At 40.0% G+C, this 19,090-nt stretch overlaps 1 protein-coding gene across 2 annotated transcripts in view; it reads right to left on the bottom strand.

Moving 5' to 3' along the window:
- Nucleotides 1-6,920: 6,920 nt before the first annotated feature.
- Nucleotides 6,921-19,090, bottom strand: part of lrrc3b (leucine rich repeat containing 3B) — a 55,636-nt gene continuing 43,466 nt past the window's right edge. For both annotated transcript variants that reach the window (XM_074687333.1, XM_074687334.1), the window contains exon 2: nt 6,921-14,270. In XM_074687333.1, the coding sequence (XP_074543434.1) occupies nt 13,348-14,130 (783 nt within the window). In that variant the 5' untranslated portion in view covers nt 14,131-14,270 and the 3' untranslated portion in view covers nt 6,921-13,347. The remainder of the gene's footprint in view (nt 14,271-19,090) is intronic.

Raw genomic sequence — 19,090 nt, 5'->3', positions numbered from 1 at the left:
AAGAACACAATGAGGAGTGTGAGTGAAGGTCAGTGTTTCTGTACAAACTAAAAAGCATTTGTTCCAATGACTCAGTCATAATTTGATGACAGCCAGAGGGAAATTTAAGAGCACATTTCTTTGCACTTTGCTGAAAAAGTGTCTTTTGACGCGCGTCAAAGAGACGCTTGGAATTTAATTTCAGGTCATGGACAAAGAACAAAAGGTTCTGTTTTCACTTCGCTGATTTTCACGTCGATTAGAAAGCAGTTTCTTCAATACAGTCTCACACACACACACACACACACACACACACACACACACACACGAACACACACGAACACACACACACACACACACACACACACACACACACACACACACACACACACACAGACACAGTGCCATTATGTCTTGTATTCAGTCCCCACATTGGGACCATAAACTGTGCTAAACAGGACATTTTAAGTGATTACAGACAATGAGATCAAAGGTTTAATGCCACGGCCACACCAGACTCGAACGCGCGTCAGCATGACAAGAGGTAAACAGGTAAATCCAGCTTGAAACGAATATTTTCAGAACTTACTTTCAAAACCTGTCTCCTCAGCGACTTTCACCCAAGCCTGCTCCTTTTTTTCCAGTCTCTGTAAAGTACACACGTCATATCACAGATTATTTTCTCCCCCATCTTCCAGCAGGGTCGAAGTCAGAGCAGGAGGGTCCCCCCCAACGTTATCAAATCAATGACATCGTGGGGGAATGTCATCGTTGATTGGCTGCCAGGGCACAGCCTCACGTGAATTTGCGTCGAAAGTTCAATATTTTCAACTCAAGGGTAGAGGTGTCTGATGCCCAAAAGGGCCCATGTTCCAAATGCGACAACGCCTCAAACCCGCCAAGCAAACGCGTACAACGCGCTGTCCGGGGCGAATCAGCGTCTAAACGCGTCTTTGCATTGACTTTGTATGTAATCTCGACGCAAATTCGCATTCCGTGTGGCCGTACCATTAGAGCCCCCCCTGCTGTCTGGATGTGACACTGGTCATAATGTGCTTTCCAATGTGCCCTCTGTTAAAGGGGCTAAGAGAATTTGAAAGTGATCTTAAAAAAAAACTCTCCCTTCTCGATCTCTGCCTGATCGTAATCCACACTTAAAAATGAGATTATTATTTACAGCCAATATTGCTGGTTACAGGTTATTTTAAATTGCTACTTCTTAGCTTCCAGTTTGGGTCGTTCAGGACCAGATTCATTTACCATACGTCAAGGTCTCTATGACAACACCACGCCGGCTGATGAAGTTCAGAAGTGAGAGGAGAAAAGCACAGGGATCTGTTTTTCATTTCTAAAACTGATTTCTGTGTCTAATTTTGTAGTGATGGTGGACACTGGAGCCTAACTGTCAGACAGTAAAAGGACAGAAGAGCAGAAGAAAGACAAACAGGAGAGAAAAAGAACTCAAGCTAAAAGCTAATTAGCCTTTAGCTCGTGCTGTATCACTCTATAAAACAGGGGCTAAACTGTTAATGGTAATGTTGATTCCAACCCACAGTCAGCAGTTATTCTGCAGTGGTCTGTTCAAACTGGAGAGTCTATCAATAAAATGAAGAGGGAGGTTACATTGGCTCTGCTTAGTAGATGACTGGCAGACTTGTCTTAGAGCACCGGGCTGCCAGCTGGGCTAAATATTAACAGCTACTAAACTACATAAAAACTGGCAGTGTTTGCTTGTTGTCACGTTAGCCTACAGATACGTCAGAGCACCAAGCTGCCAACAGCGCTACATATAGCTGGCTGCTACAATGTTTACTTGGTGTCACTTTTCAAACCATAGCTACAGAACTGTACTGATAAATACTTTACCTCAGCAAGTTTAACCCACTGAAAAGTTCTCTTGAACAAAGAAAATTTGTTTCAACCCGATCTCCATTTAATTCCAAAACTAACATACCTCACTAAAAGTTATTGATGTCAGTGGTGGGAGATCCATGCGCTAACACACACAGAATAGAAAAAAGAAGACACCACATAACAGGGTTTCACATTCTTAGAAGTGATTTTCTTTACAACCAAAGTCCGACAAAGTGCAGAGTAATGGCGGCAACAGAAGTCCTACAGAGTTGGTCGCAGCTAGCAACAATACTGGTGATGTCATATGGTCACATGACATGAAAAAACACTTGTTTGAAGTGAAAATGCAATTTCAGTGAAATGATTTACTTTAATTTTAACCAGGTAGATTGGGTTTTGCTTTAGTCAAATTGAACCAAAAAGGTTTTAAACAAATCACGTGATTTTCAGTTAGACTACAGGAATTAGTGAAGTTATTCTATTCTATTCTATTCTATTCTATTCTATTCTATTCTATTCTATTCTATCCGTGACTAAAAATGTGACAAAATGTGACAAAATGTGAATCATGTCGTCAGATCATATCAAAACTATATAACGGCATACTCGTATCCAAATCAGAAAATGCATGGTAAATTAAGGAAAAATGGGAGAAAGAAGGGAACTTTATGTAAATGAGGAAGGCTGAACAAAAATATGTCACACACAGTGGAACTCAACATGCTCGACAGCATGGTGGGAAGAATGTAGTCAGGTTTTTTTATTACATCGCTGCAAAAAAGGCATCAAGGGACTGGTTGTTGTTGCTGGGGGCTTTGTGGAATGAATGTTGCCAATCATCCTATTCTGGAATTGCCCAGTTATTACGCCCTTTTTTTAGCAGGAAATCCACAGACACATCAGTAATATTTTCAGAGGTAATAACCCCTTTAGTTGCAACATAATCTATATGGATGACTTTTTCTGTGATGGTTGGAAGTAAGAAGTTAATACAACTTCTTTTGGCAGCAAGCAAAGAAAAAACTGTCGCAAGGAAGTAGCTGAAACCTGGTCCTTCAAATATTAATGAATGGATTGATCAGATTTATATTCTGGATTGAAATAATATATCAAATTCATATTCTGAAGAAGCATTCATTCTTTCTCAAGGTTCAAAGTTTTTCTACAGAATCTGGCCCAAATGGAATACAATATGTTTAACCTGCAAAGCCAGATTTTATCTGGGTGACGAAGTGAAGACAGGGTTAATTTTTTTTTTTTCATTATTATTTTTTTAATTATTTTTTCAATTTTTATTTTTTATCTTATTTTATCTATTTATTTATTTATTTATTTATTTTTGGCTTGCTCTTATTTTTCTTTTTGAAATCTACCTGTGTTCTACCTTTAAAATTGAATAATTGCACGTTTTGATGTATCTCTTGATTTGTTTAAAAAAATAATTATAACAGAAAATAAAAAAATAAATAAATAAAAAAAAGAAATGTGAAAAAACATGCAAGTTACTGCCACTTTATCAGGTTGAGCCTGTATTATTGTGTCCAAATATCTGTCTGATTCTGTTAAGGTAACTTGAGGATTTTGTAGATGTCTGATCAGGTCTGTCTGCTGAGAGTGAGTGCTCTGGAATAAGTGCCCCCTGGTCTCTTTAAACACTACTGTCCACGTTGAAGAGCAGCACTTGTCAGCATTGTCATCACCAGCACATGATTTATTCATAGTGACACTTTGCATGTCTGAAAAGCCGTCTGCTCCAGAAAAAAAACATGCCCACAGAGAGAATACGTATTTTATTTCAGAGCAGTTACATAACTTGCTCACCTCTGTGTCGAATGGTTGCAAATCATGAAACTCATCTTGATGAGATTTTATAAGGGCTCTTTGGATAAGAAGTCTGGAATCAATATCAGACAACCAGAATAATTTGTTGTCCTGCTGTAGCAAAAACCTTAGTTTCTGACATATTTAGTCAACATAAACAGTGTTTTAAGTATTGTTCATCGTTTATTTTGAGATTGCAACACTAGAGATGTGTGTTAATGGCTGACTTTTCATGAGCTAAGAGGGAAGATGAGAGTAGAAAAATATAAAAACTTCCTTGTTGAAGTACTGCACTATCAAATCAAGCTCCTCTTCCATCCTGGTAGACACTTTAAAAGGGCCATATCATGCTGATCCCTGATTTAATACTTACATATAATATAATAAATTTGAAAACAAGACCTTTCACCCCTGAATTTTCAAAAAATGAGATATTGCATTTTTTCTGATATCCTAGAACGAGATTTGATGCCTCCGAAAATAGGTCATTGCCATTTGGCTGCAAGATTTCGACCTTTGTGACGACACGAGGATCCTTTCTTTTTATTGGAGTAATCTGACAAAGCAGCTCCTCCTCTGTGATGTCAGTTAGTCACACAACCACCACCGAGGGATACACCCACTAAGAGCCAAGTATAAACGTATAAACTATACATGTTACAGTACTGGTTTGATTCACCACACTGAGGTGGATTTTCTTCCTCCTAAGCTGCAGAACTGTCCGGGTCTGACTCGGGGTCTAATACAAAAGGACGTATCCTACACTCTACCATTTTATTACTGCTATCAATGCCTTACCGTGAAGTTTTGGCAAACAGCAAACTCGCTCAGTCTGCCCCATCCAATATGGCGATTTTGTAAATACTGCCATGCTGCAAAAACCGCCCCCTGGCTCTACCCCCTCCACCCCTCTGATAGAACTGACCAATCAGAGCACAAAGGGCTGTGACGTTGCGAGGTTACTGGAGGTCATTCTCCAAACGGAGCGTTTCAACAAGATCTTCAGAATGGCATAAAATGAGGATATTGAGAACACTATTGTGGGGCAATGAAGGAACTAAATGACTTGTACTGAGGGCAGAAATGCTTTACAGGCATCCTAGTCTGGCATAGTGAAAAGGAGAAACAAGCATGATATGTCCCCTTTAAACTTTGCTATGGCTCTGCTACAGCTGGTATCCAATGTAAACAGGAAATGATAGATGACTGATGTGGCTGACATGCTTCAATTAAGCCAATCAGAGACAAGGAGCATAGTCCTACCCTTTATGGTTTCATAAAATTTATTAAGTGATCAGTGAAATTTATTTTGTGATCTGTGATTTTGATTTGCTTTCTGTCAAATGTATTTGTGGTTTCTGAAATATGCTGGTGGTTTGTGAAATGTATTAGTGCTTCTGGAATTTATTTTGCACTTTTTAAAATATTTTTTTCCCATTGGCCTTCAGGGCTACCGTAGTGTCACCCTGGGATGTCCGTCTTGGTACTTATACTTCTGTATTTACCATCAATCTGTCATCTTATATTTAGCTTAATGAATCAATCATGCCATAATGTTAGGATACCTGTGTCTATAATAACTGAAGTTAAAAAAGAAAACAAAATTTTACTTACTTTCACAAATTTTCTGTGTCATAAGTGACCTCTTAATTTTTTTGTGGCTTTACTTCTGTTGTGTTTTGGCATTTGCCTTCATAAAGTGGTATTTGCAAATCGCTTGACACCAACCAGCCACCGTAGATTTCACCTTCTTGCAAGCAGACAGGACAAAGACAAGCAAGACTGAACAGCCTGGTGAAGAAGGCCAGCTCAGTCCTGGTCTGCTCCCTGGACCCTGTGGAGGTGAAGGCTGACAGGAGAATGATGACCAAGCTGTCGTCTCTGATGAACAACATGTCTCACTCCTTTCAGAAGACTTTTACCTTTATGTTATCAGTTTGTGCACATTTCATGCTTGTATATGGGCTCTTAACATAATTTTCATGGTTAAATGATCCTGTACATTATTTTTTCTGTTGTAATGTTTGTAGGACTGGACCTAACGATTATTTTAGTGATCGATTACTCTGACCATTACATTTATGATGATTGGAAAACAAAAGGATGAGAATGCTTAAAAGTAAAATTCACAAAACCTAACGTGTTGTTATTTTAGTTGATGATTATTGTTTGCGTATTTACTCATTTCCCTCACCTGCTGGCTTGGCTCCTTCTCCGCCACGCTGATCTGTTTACATGTGACACATACAACCCCGTAGCCCAGGTAATCTACACTCCAGTCCAGTAGGTGGCGGTAATGCACCTTCATATAGTTGCCAACCGCTAAATAATCCAACAAAAAGGAAGAAGACAAATAAACTGAAGACAAACCAAGCGGCAACCTCTGGTCTAGGAATATGAGACAATGCGGAAGTGCTAAATTCCGCTGTTTCTGGAGTGTTCTCCACACACCAAGCCAAAAAAAGACATTTTTTGCCGTTCGGAGGATATTTAGATCGCGAGCTCCCTCAGTAAGAGGCACCGCTGAGGGTCACGTGACCGACAGGTGCCCTATGGCTGTAGGCAAAGCCCTTGCCACTACCAATATGGCCGCTATAGCCGATGTGCTTCATTTACCGTTTCAGAAACAGACGGGTGACGTCAGAGAGACTACATCCACGTTTTATACAGTCTATGAGACAAACTAATACAGCGATGATGCAGCACAGTGCATTGATTATGGAAAAATGTTTCTGACGCTTTTACTAATGGATATTTATTGATTTTATTGATTTGTTATTGCAGCCCTAAATGTTTGTACAGTAAACCTCCTTGTTTGATGCTGTTACTGTAAATTTCCTCATTATGGGACAATAACGGACAGTCTTATTTGACTTTACACAATAATAATTTGGAGCTCCATTTGCTGTATGTATTTTATCAGAAGAGATAATCAGATGTTTTGTTTAAATGGCTTGCAAACCATCAAACTTTACAAAGTGTCCAAAATATTTGGATTTTTATATTGAGTGGGTGTTTTTTTGAAGTAGAGTCCCTTACGAGTGAGTGCTTCTTATCTCACCCCTCTTCTTGGCGTGACTACCTACTCACTATATGTCATACCAGCCGTAAAGAACTAAAGGATCCCCTGCGGTTCATTTTTTAAAATAAACAGTGAAAATGTGGAACACAGCTTGTTCTAGTGAAGCTGTAGCAGCACAGTAATGTATGAGTCACTCACTGCTCAAAGCTGTTTTGAAAAGAGCAAAGAAAGCAGACACAAAACACCAATGCATACCTTCTTTATTTCTGAATGTCATGCCATTACAACACCACCAGGATAGTCAGTGCTTACATTTCATCCTCAGCTGTGTGTCCATCACACCCTGTCTGTGCATGGAGAACCGTGATATGGTACAGATTAATTCACTTTAACACCTCTATACATTAGCATGGTTGATCCAGTTTTTCCTAACCTGCAGATTAAACCCTAAATTGATATATCCACTAAAGAAAGCATCCTGTGAGTCAGGGCTGAGACCAGATGTGGAGAGAGAAGACGTGGATAAGAAATAAATCAATGACAGAAATATTCAGGCACTTAGAAATACTCTGGAGTCCTTGGCTACACTGTGCTTCATCACATTGTCCATGCAGTTTTACCCTATCCTGGTCCTGTGGGGAGGGGCATGAGGTTACCTTTACAAGACAAGGCTAAGGGGTGAAGCACATTCATGAACTAATTAAAGGGATTTCAAGTATTTCACACAACATCTACAGTCCTATTTACAAGATGTCCTAATGTTCTCTACTACATAATCTCAGTGCATATCCCCTACGATGTAATTTAACAAACAGTATAATACAAATTCTTCAACAAACAATCAAAACAAGAATCTTCACCAGATATCAGCAACACCAGCATGTCTCCAATTATGTGCAGTGTGTCTTCAGGTTATTGGTTAAAGTAGCTTGTAGTTCCCACAATGAGCTGTTGAGTGAAAATGTAATTTCCTGTACCTCTCCATCTCAATCCTGTCTTTCATGTGGCGTTCACTGGCTGTCTCTCGTCCTATGACTGAGTGAGCCCCCCGCCGTGTTGGTGTCAGGAAAGTCATTTGAGAAAATGACAGCATCAATTTTGTCTTCGCCCGCTGTGGGAACATTACAGCGCTCAGTGATATTAAAGGGAAATGATGCATGCATTGGCAGCTTGACTTTAGCAGGAATGTTTGTGTTGATTTGTCGGATCAAGCTGAGATTGTAGCGTAGTCTGCCGCCCCCTGTGAGACGTCTGTCCTCCCAGTGAAGGCCTGAAGTGGGTAATAAGGAGTAAAGACTAAACACAGAAATTACAGGAAACAGGACTGACTTAGAAGACCTACATCGACGACAAAACAACAGCATAAAGAATCTGATTCTTGACTGACATTGAACTCGTGCTTTTCCCTCTAAGGACAAATATACAAAGACTTTCTCTGACATTGACAACAGGCTAAAAACATCAGGAACAAACAAAGAGCTTGCAAACTGAAAGACAAAACGGACAACACAGCAGCCTGCCCACAGATGAAAAACCTCAAACTACAAAATTTTAAAGGTCCACATAACAGAAAATTTGTTTTTCCATCTCATATTTGAGTCATCCTCCAGCCAAGCTACCCTGAGAATGGAAAAGTGGAAACGGTTTCTGCAGGAGATCTAAATTTGGCCCTGTTGTGACGTAGAAACATGAGTGATTTGTGTAGGCATGCAAAAACCTCTCCCACTCCTTAAGCAAACCCCTTTTTGCCTACGCTATTTTAGTTTTGATGGAGGGTCAAAATGTTCAGGACCAGAGCCAGACATGTCATTGGTTGCCAAACTAACACAAACATCGACTGTACATTCTGTCCAGCAAGGACCAAAGAAGGTCACCAGTGGTCACTATTTGATTTACCAACAACATGCCGGTTACAGGTGGTGCTTTATCCGTCTGTGTCATCCACCTGACTTCAGACTGCTTTAACAACCATGGTCATTACAAAACTGAGTTTGCTTTGACACCGACCCTCATAGACAGATCTGTTCCTACGGTTTGTTACCCAACAGCAGGCGACCTGTCATCACTTAGTGTCCCCACTTTGTGGAAAGATTCACAGTTTATGAAAAGACACATTGGACTGGTAAGGAAAGGAGTTCTCCTGGAGTGCTTCCCGTGTTTGTTTAGGTGTTTTTCTACATACTGTATAACCGCTATGGTCTCCACCTTACTGCCTATCTCAGATGCTGAATTTGTGATGTTTGGTAACACTTTACTTTAGCGGTCTGCAAATTTAATCGCACTAAGGTAATAATTGGACAAAGTTTTTTCTTTTTTCTTTGAAATAACCCCTGAAATTTCATGAGAACTTGGTGAAAATTATCACATAACTTCTGGCCAGATTCTGTTTTGCAATGCGCCTGTACTCACAGTGTCTATCACAATCAGGTAAGGCCAATTTACAACCCCACTCTTGATGAATATCACATTTGAAGCCTTCAGTTGTATAATGTAAAACATTATAGGCCTAATCATAAAGGTTTATCATTTCATGTGATCTCAATTGTACATATCAACAAACTGGGTACTAAAGAACTTAGTGAAATTAAATGACAAATAGCTAACTATCAACTGCTTGTTGGGAAACTGAATTATTCACTTAACATTTCAAAGGTAATTATCATATTATCAGAGGAAACAATGAACCTAACTTCTATTTTCAAAACCTAAGCAGCTATTTATCACCTGCTTCTCTGGAAATAGCTGAAACGTTGGGATACTTCCAAAAACATTTTATGAAGGGTTGTGATTTTATTTCAAATACATTATTTGCTAATCGTCACCTTCTAAAAAAAAAAAAAAAAAAAAAAAAAAAAAAACTGGAAAAAAAACAGTAACCTACCAATTGTGACATGTGACAATAAATTTGGACATTTTTTAAAAAGAAGTTATGTGCTAATTTTAAAGAAATAAGAAAAAAAATTGTCATTACCTAAGTGTGATGAAATTTGTGGACCTCTAAAGTTACGTGTTACCTGATGTTTTGCAAACGACTCTAACTGGAACAGGCTGTAAACAGCTCAGAGTATCCTTATGTTGGACCTTCAACTCAAGGAAAGCTTACTCACTTTTTCCAGAGCATCACCAACACCTCAAGGATTCTGCAGAGTGAGTTTGCTTCACTCTAATAAAATGACCATGGTAAGAAAGAAAAGGCTGTATTGGTGCTTTCAGGTCGTTTACAATTATGAGACCAGGATGGACAATACAGATTATCAGATGCCGCCTGGGGTTCCCACCTGGCAGTTTATATATGAATAAATTCATAAAATTTGATTCCTGCTAGCCAGGTTAATTAATCTAGTTTATTTTGTCCAGTCATTACACAAACAGGACCATTAGTCATCACATACTGTTATGGGACGGCCCATTTGGCTGCAGTGTTCGTGGGCAGGTGAGGCTGGTGCAGAGTGTCAAATGTCCAGGGAAGTTCCTGGAAAAACCCTACCCAACAAATGTGTATTGTGCATGTTCATGCCACATAAACAGCAATAAACATGAGAAATATTGCGTCTCCTAAATCTAAATTTGCTATGTGTCGTCACTGTTGTACTTTTTCAAAGGATTCATTTGATCTCTATGCATGTTCTTACATATTTTGCCATCTTTAAACAGCTTGATAGATTCAGTAATCCTGCTGTTAGCGCAAGTAATGGTGGAGTCTACCTCCATTAAATTTAATGCTCTGTTTGGGAATTAACCTGGCTCATGCCTACAGCTAATGCTTTTTTTCTATCATTAGTACAAATGGTCTGTTTTCATCCTAACGGCTGGACGTGTATACAGGCCCTGGTTTTTCAAGAAAGCTGGATTGGATCATCTTTATTTAACCTTTAAACATTTACAGGCTGCCAATCTGGATTACTAAAGCTCTAAAAAGAGCAATCTTCAAATAAATGTTTTTTTATTATATCATTATTTTAGTATTGTTTTAAATTGACATTGTTTGGAAAAAAAATGAAATCTGACAAAGATCATTATTTCACGGCCCCAATATTGACCTCATCTATCAAATTTGCAGCAAAATAACTTCAAATCTGTAAATTACCATCTGAAAAAACAAGGGTACTGTTTCAACAATTTTCAATTTTTTCTGTTTGTTCCTATGATCCAGTTTAAATCCAGCCCACTGCTAGACTCTGATCCAAGTCCCATTTTTAATTTATTTGAACACTACCTGCCATCACTAATAAGACCACCTGTTCCAAAGCTTTGCTCATACAGGCTGCAGAAACCTCATATGACTTTGAGTTTACATTGTTTGCAGCAATACTACTTTCAAGGCCTTTCAGTGAACAGCTTTGCTCAAGGTAAATTTAGTTTTGGGTCTAATTCTGCACTTTTATTGACTACCCCTTACCAATATTTTTTTTTCCGTCAGAGCAAATTGTGTGTCTTTCTATCAGAGTAATCAAGAAAGCCAGAATTTGTGGGATCCATTTGCAGTTAATGGCTCATGGAAGAAACACCACCTGCTCTTAAGAGGAAAAAAGTCCTTTCCCATTTGTGGCTCAAAATGAAACAAAGAATCACAAACATTTGTAGACACAGTGGGTCAAGGTATGCGATAGAAATAAGAGACGTATTGTGAGTTGCTACATCAAACTCTCCAAGAATCAACTCATTAGTAAATTTTATAATGGGATGGGTGACATGACCTAAAATTTTATGGACTCTTTAAAAATGTTGCTGTGATGGTATTCTACTTGGGTGTTAAAGAAAAAGAAAAAAGGGGGAGCACACATATAAATGCATGTTCATTTGCTACAACCCTCTTTCTTGTTCAACTGATGTCTGCCTGAGAACAGAGTAAGACGTTTTTAAAGGTCATTGTGTTTTCAGCTCTCAGTACGCCGTGTCTTCAGACTGAATCTGTGTGACCTGAAGTTTTGTTTCTCTACTGCATCTCAATTTGTATTAAGGACATTTGCATTATTTTACTGCAAAGGAATAAAGTAACTGCTGATTAAAAAACGCCACTTTTCTGTGGCTGTTTCAAAATATTTTTTTTCCAACAACATAATAACCAGAGACTTACATTGGGAAGAGTTTGTAAGTAATGGATCAAGTTTACCATTGAATTATCCAAGATGGCCGAGATTGTCAGGAGTAGCAGTATTCATTTTGAAACCCAGGTGACAGACAAAGCCCACTCCTTTAAATCAAACATTGTGGAGTACCAAGATGGTATGGAAATGCAAATCACTGTTGCTCTGGACTCAAGTCAAATCCACCTAAGCCACAATCACTTTAAATGTTAACACTAACATCCACTATGACACCAGTAGGGGGGTCCTTGGATGGTGAGAGTGGCAGAGAAGCAGGGTTCGATCAATCTGGTTGCCTCACTTAGTCACATGACCTTTATTTACCTGCCACTGTGACCATGTCAGTGTCAGGGGGCATCTTCCTGGTTGTGTAGAAACGTGAGTTTCGGACTGGTATTGGTGACGCAAAATCCACTGCAAGGCAGAACGCATCAATCCACCTCTTAGTGTGGTTTTCATATTAGGGACTCAGGCCAGTCTGTTGGGTGAATACAACCATTTGAGACTTGGGATCCATGCCTGGGGTGGGTGGGGGGCAATCATGCTTAGGTATGGCACGAAACAATTAGGCCAGTGTATCAAAGCTCTTAGCTGGGAGCTAGCTAAAGCTTACTAACATTTTCTTTAAGCCGCATGGTTTGTCAGGAAACAAATAAGGTTTAGAAATAACATGAGAACATCAAATATTTCCACTTACTCAGTAGAAGTATACTCAGTTATGTAGAATGATAATTTCCTAACCATAGGGAGTCAAAATTTCTTGGTAAAAAACATGTGACCCCAAAATTTGATTGTCTTTTTAAGTTTTTCTGTACCCTTTATTCATTCATTGTGTTGGCACAAACGGGCTACCGTAGTTCTCAGTTCTTGGTAACTGTTCTTAAAGGTATTTTAGGAAATGTTAATGAGTAACCTTGTGTATACATCCTCATCTATCCCCACCCATGTATACATTAGTCCTCATTGTGATTTCAGTGCACAAAAACAGGCCACAGAAGCTCAAGGCAAGCAGGACGACGACTCAACATCTCATCATCTAAAATATAACACACTTGGACGGTTTACTCTCCATAAAGACGCCATGTTTTCTTACTGAGATTTTTGTAGGTTTAGTTAATGTAAATCTTTCCATTTGAATTAAATTTCAAGGGGAATGTGAGATGCAGTCGATTCAGTTAGAGTTTCTAAAACTCTGTGCATTCCACCCCAAGCTTTGAGATAACAAAATGAGGACTCTGGGAAATAAGGTCTTACAAAGATATATTCTTATAAGATATTCCAAATTGTATCTATAAAACCCATTATCATGTCAATATTTAAACCTGAGATTTAGCTTTTAAAAGTTCCTATGCAATTTTTGTAGAAAAGTGGTGTTGGTGTTAGACTCTTGCCTCCCTTCTATTCTCAGCTCGAACAAACCCTGGTTAGGAACAATGACAAAGTTCAAAAAGTACAAAGACATCTCTGCAGGTTGATGCTAACATCAGCTAAAGTCTGTAAATCGTAAACGCTATAAATAAGGGTCCAGTTACGTACACATTTTGGTGTTGGGGTATTTTGGGACAGTCACTTTTAGGACGGCTGTCAGACTACAGTGCTTATGTCGTCAGCCTCGTCAGGTTTCTTGGGCTTGCTGGGGAGAGACTTGAGGTACTCCAGGTGGCGCCGGGCATCCTCCTGATTCTGACGGACATAATACACCACGTATGAAATGACCATGGCGAACCAACCGAACATGGTCACCAACATAGCGTAGTCTGTGGTCCTTTTGGCCAGGTTACAAAGGTCAGTGTCCACGGCCAAGAATGGTCGTCCCTCCTGGTCGCGAAGCTCTGAGCTCCTGCACAGGACCCGGGCCGCAGCCTCGTGGTTGTGAGCCATCCCTCCGATCGCCTGCTGCAGAGCACAGTCACAATGCCAGGGGTTATCATCCACAATGATGCGAGCTTTGAGCCGGGCGAAGGCATCCTTGTGTACGCTCGTGATGCGGTTGTGGGAAAGGTCCAGCACTTGTAATGTTGCCTCTATGCCACTGAAGGCCCCCTCCCCTAAAGTCTCCACTGCGTTGTAGGAAAGGTTGAGCTCTCTCAGAAGCCTGAGTCCATGGAAGGCTTGATCGGGCACGGTGCCAATCTGGTTGTGGTCCAGCCTCAGCAGGACAGTGTCTACCGGAAGGCTGGGCGGGATCTCTTTGAGACGGGACTGACTGCAGGACACATTGAGGCCGTGGAGGTGGGGGTCTCGGCGGCAGATGCAGCCCTTTGGACACATGCTGGCCGAGGGGAAGCAGAGGGCCATGAGGACAAGGCTCTGAAGGAGCAGGCACATGGGGATGGAGCGTGACAGCCACAAGTCCAGCAGAGTCATACTGACTGGCCGTCAGCAGCATCCCGCCCGGGGCCACTACACCCCTGCTGGTCCTTTAAGCACATCGCATGGTGGCAACTTTTCCTCACTGTCTGCCCACTGGAGATAATGGAACAGATGTTACCATGCTGCCTTGAGGCCTGAAACAAACAAACACAGAGAGACAGGGTTAGCCAGTAAGCTTGTTTTTAATCCTTTCATTCATTATTTTCTGCCAACACTGCAACTGTTTTTGGTTAGAAAGAATTCTTAATTTCTCTTGTCTGGAAGAGGGTTAAACCTTTACCCAAGTTAAGGTGGGATCTTTATTTATTCCAGGTTAGTACAGATTAATGCCAGGAGAGATTAACCAGCCATTAAGCAAAGGGCTGTACAGTGAACAAAAGACATCACACATCAAACCAAGGCACCAGGGAGAAAAAGTGACTCAAAAAGACTACAAAAAGCACCCAAAATACAGGAAATAAGCCGCATATTTGCATATCAGGTTTTAACAGAATCCTTTTTGTCTGCAGTGACTTGAACAAGTGAAAACAGCTATAATACACCAGATGGGTCTTTGATCTGTCACAGCACCAGATCAGATAGATTTCTATTGAAGCCAATTCACACTGGATCCACTTTGTTGCGGTCCAGCTGTGTCCCTGTTCCAGCAGATTGCAGCAGACACAAAAGCCTTCTAATTTTGCCAGATGGCTGCAAAATTTCGACTCCTTTCTTTCAAATTCATGCAAAGAAACAAAAATTTAAAACATGTTTCATATTTGATGCCCCACAGTTAGCTGCTAAAATTCCCCATTAAAAAAACAACATCTTAGAGTCTTGGGCCTGTATGCATTGGTTAACGGCCCAAGAGAGCGTTAGATTTAATGAAGGTATACCCCACCACTACAGGTGCTAACGGCAGGTTTACAGTGTCTGTTTGGCTGTTTAAAGGCAGACATTGAGTGATGCATGATTGTTTTAGACGAAATATACAAAGACAGTGGACAATCCGTTGGAAGGGTGGCAATGTGTAGCCATACAGCGAATTTAGATTTAGGAGACACATTCTTTCAGTGAACACATGAGATAAGGGAGACAAAGCCAAGGGGCTTCCTGCCGTCAGTTTTACCAGTTTGATTTGCTCTTTGCTTTTAAACATCTGGGTCCTTCTAAGAGACGTGTGATGACATGTCGGAGTTCATAAACTGCTTTAAGAGGTATTCAGGTACTGGGGCATTGCTGCAGCACTTTTTCCGCAAAGCAGCTTTCATATTACTGATTTTATTATTGAGGTTTTCTACTGTGCGCTCAGAAATACCACACACATTTACTCTGTTCAAGATCACCAAACTTTCTCTTTCTCTTTGTTTACCTCAATTTTTTCCGGCTAAAATTGTTTTTCTTGATCATCTCTCAGTGACATTGTTACCACTTGACAGGTTTATTCCTGTCTATGAGAGGTAGACATACACAGTTTACACTTTTTTATGGGGTTTTCCAAGAGGTTCCCCTTAATTATGACGTAATCTGCGCCTGTGTCTCTTTCATGGTGTAAAAAGTTACCTGGCTGATTATTTGCAGTCGTGCATTTGGCTGGTGCTGCAGCTAAACGGGACGTACCATACAGAACGTTAGGACTAATGGTCCTGTTTGTTTAATGACTGAACGTGCATACGGGCCCAGGGTATTGCTGTTTGTAGCTTTGTTATGAATAACTACATTGAGTTTGATGTTTTTTATAAGCCTTTGTTACTTATCATTTATCTCCTTATTGTTTTCACAGTAGACTGACTCTCCATTTCATCCTATGGCTACTTTTACCGTTTTGATTGATATTAAGTAAACGTATTTGTCTCCTTCAACTTTTTTGTTAATGACACTCACAAGGAACCACCAAAAAAACTTCATAATGATGCTAAAAACACAGACTAAAAAACAACAACGTGTTTATTAACTTAGTGAGTAACTGCTCTGAGTGCCTATATTTGATATGTTAAAAAAAAAAAAAAAACATGAGCCAACATGGCTGTAAACATGTTTATTTCCGCTCTTGGAATGGACGGTTGAAAACAGGACCCAATGAGGATTTCTTGGCTTCTGTTGTGAGTTTCAGGTGGAAACCTGAGGACGTGCAGTTTTTGGCAGTCTGCATCAGCTTCATTTGTCAACACCGGAGGCTGACACAGGCTTTAAACACAAACATCAAGGCATCAATCATGAGATGAGCAGTGAAGAGAGGCTAAAACTGGACTGATTCGACCCCTCTGTCTGAAATCAGACTCAAACCTGGCTGCAGCGGCGAGGGGAATGACTGAGCCAAGAACCCATGAATGTATAGATTATTTTTTTACCACATCACTGAAGGAGAGGATGGGTTTTCATTTGGAAAAGGTTCAGAGCTGAAAAGCAGTTTGTTTATCAGAAGAGTAAGGTCAAAAGTTGAAGCAGTGCCATGGATTCTTAGCGTGGGGCTTAATGAAGGTGGACAGATGACTTGATTTGTCGGAGACCTGAATCTGACCTGTGTTTGGAAACGCTCTCTTACTCTCCATTGTTGTTAAAATTCAAAAGGCCAGGAGGCATCTGTGTAAGATGCTGAGGCGACCTCAGATGACTTCTTAGAATCTGCAGCTCTGCCTCCATGCTATGAGAGAGTTTTATGACCCCTGAACAAATGTCAGACTCGTTGGTCTCAACTCAGGCAGAAGTGTATCGAACATTTCATGATGTCCGCACAGCATTTTATGATCCGATAGTTCAGCTGACTTTATTAACACTGTTGTTGCAGCACGCAGTTAGCCTGTATTAAACCTGCGTTAATAGCAACATAGAAATGTTGAACAGCTGAATAGCTCCACATACAGCAATTATAACTTACATAACAACTCCTTCCCCTTGAGTTTTCGCAGCACACGAGCGGAGTTCCTTTCCACAAAATAAGTGACACCCAGCAGGTTCAGTTAATGAGTCTGTCTGCAGAAAGCTCTGAAAATCATGTTCCTGTAGCAGCGCTATTAGCTTTAGTTAACAATGCACAGTATGCCCAGGCATCAGGGACACAGACTTTTAAAAATAGATCAGGTATTTGAAATTCATTCCTCTCCTCTGGAGCCGGCTCCAGCAGGTGGAACCTTGGGTGACTGTCTGACTGCTCTAATCTAAAAACGTCCCCGTCCATTATTTATTTATACATTATGCATACTAGATAAAGACAATTCCAACTGTCTACCTGTGACAAGTACAGCGAGAGCTGAGATTTACTCAGAACACCTGCACATAGTCCTCTAACACTGTATCGTTCACGCCTGAACTTTTCAAATGTGGGGAATGAAATAATGATTCATAAGAGATTAACCAACGTGACTCATTCATCTCACACTGATCTCACACTGTTTAAGTGAGTCACAGTCTAACAGCACATCACAAGACAGCATAAAGAGCAGTAACAGACAACACTGTGAAAACCCAATGGTGTTCCCAATCACAGCTCAATACAGCGAAAAAGAAAACACATTTATACTGAGAGTGATAGATCAGAAGGAGTCACAAGGTTAGTACACACGCTGGGGACACAGTATAAACTCTATCACGGCTATACTTGAGATAAATACAATTATTAGCTCTTTATAAAGAGACAAAGGCCAAAGTTACACAAAGCCTTAAGCTAGCAGAGTCTTTTACTCACAACTGATGGAGCAATTGAGTCGGTTAGCTTTATATAGCAGTCTGATGAAGATACCAAAAAAAAATTTATTGCCTGCAATTTAGACTCTTTCAGGACACCATACATTTACCTTCAATCTTGCGAAACATCAGGAGTAATATGCACTTTATGTCAAACAGAACAATCGATCACTGAAGAACCATGAGTTAAAGCTAACACCGATAAGCCAACAAAGTGCAGCTCATCAGATGGATGTTAGCTAGCACAAAGTTAGCATTGACTTTAAGTTTCATACAGGTAACAAACTCAGATTGTTTTGTTCCGTTTTTTAAAGAGAGCAATTTTTGAAAATGAGGAAAAAAACTATAAAAACAAAAGTAAACAAAACTAACAAAAAAAAAAAAGAAAGGAAAAAAGCTGAAACACCTGAAATTCTTAAAACAGCTTGACATCTCCAAGAGGTCTTTAAAAGACTTGCTAAAATAATGATGTCATTATAAAGACCAAGGTCTGACAATAGCTCTGCCCTAGACAGGTCTCCAGAGGGCTGGCCAATCAGAGGAAAGGGGTTTGTGGAGCAGGGGGTCTTAAAGAGACAGCAGCCAAAATTAAGTGTTACTGACAGAGGCCAGAATAAAAGTTTTAAAACACCAGTGTGAGAAAAATAAGATATTTTTTGAGCTGTAAATCATGTAAAGCTATGATGTACCAGACGACAGGATAAAAACTTAAAAAAAAAAAAAAAGCACAATACCCTCTCTTTAAGATTGGGGGTGGTATCCAGAAATAACCGTTGAAAGGTTTATATGCCTTGTATTTAATGCCTCATCTACATTTCAGCGTGTGTGCTGACACATCAGTCTTCAGTCAAGTGGTCTGCTGGTGTTATGACAGCTGGATGCTGATAGTTGAAGAGGAAGTCAGCTGATAACATGGATGTCACACTGTTTGACAACACACAGCATTTTAATAACAAATGAGGAGCAGTCATTGAGGATAATGCAGTTCCATTATTAGATATGGACTTTGAACTGATTCATGAAACAGAAATACATCAGGTTGCTCTGGATTTCAGGTTGTGACTGATACTTCAGCTACATTATCTGTTCTATGAAAGACGATGGTGTCTGAGGACATTTAGACTAACATTTACAGAGTGATGTATAAGAGCTATAGTAAAAGCATAAGGCGCTCAACTTTATCTCCACCTTCTACAAACTGTGTGTTATAGGTTTGTTTACATTTGCTGACGGTCTCTGTTACAAGCTAAATAACTGCTCTGAGCAAATACAAACGCAGTGAGAAATAACT

Source organism: Halichoeres trimaculatus, unplaced genomic scaffold (genome assembly GCF_033239565.1).
Source record: "Halichoeres trimaculatus isolate MK-OKI-2021-1 unplaced genomic scaffold, fHalTri1.1 fHalTri1_scaffold_14, whole genome shotgun sequence".
In the NCBI taxonomy this organism is placed as follows: Eukaryota; Metazoa; Chordata; class Actinopteri; order Labriformes; family Labridae; genus Halichoeres; species Halichoeres trimaculatus.
This window is presented reverse-complemented; position numbering and strand designations above follow the sequence as displayed.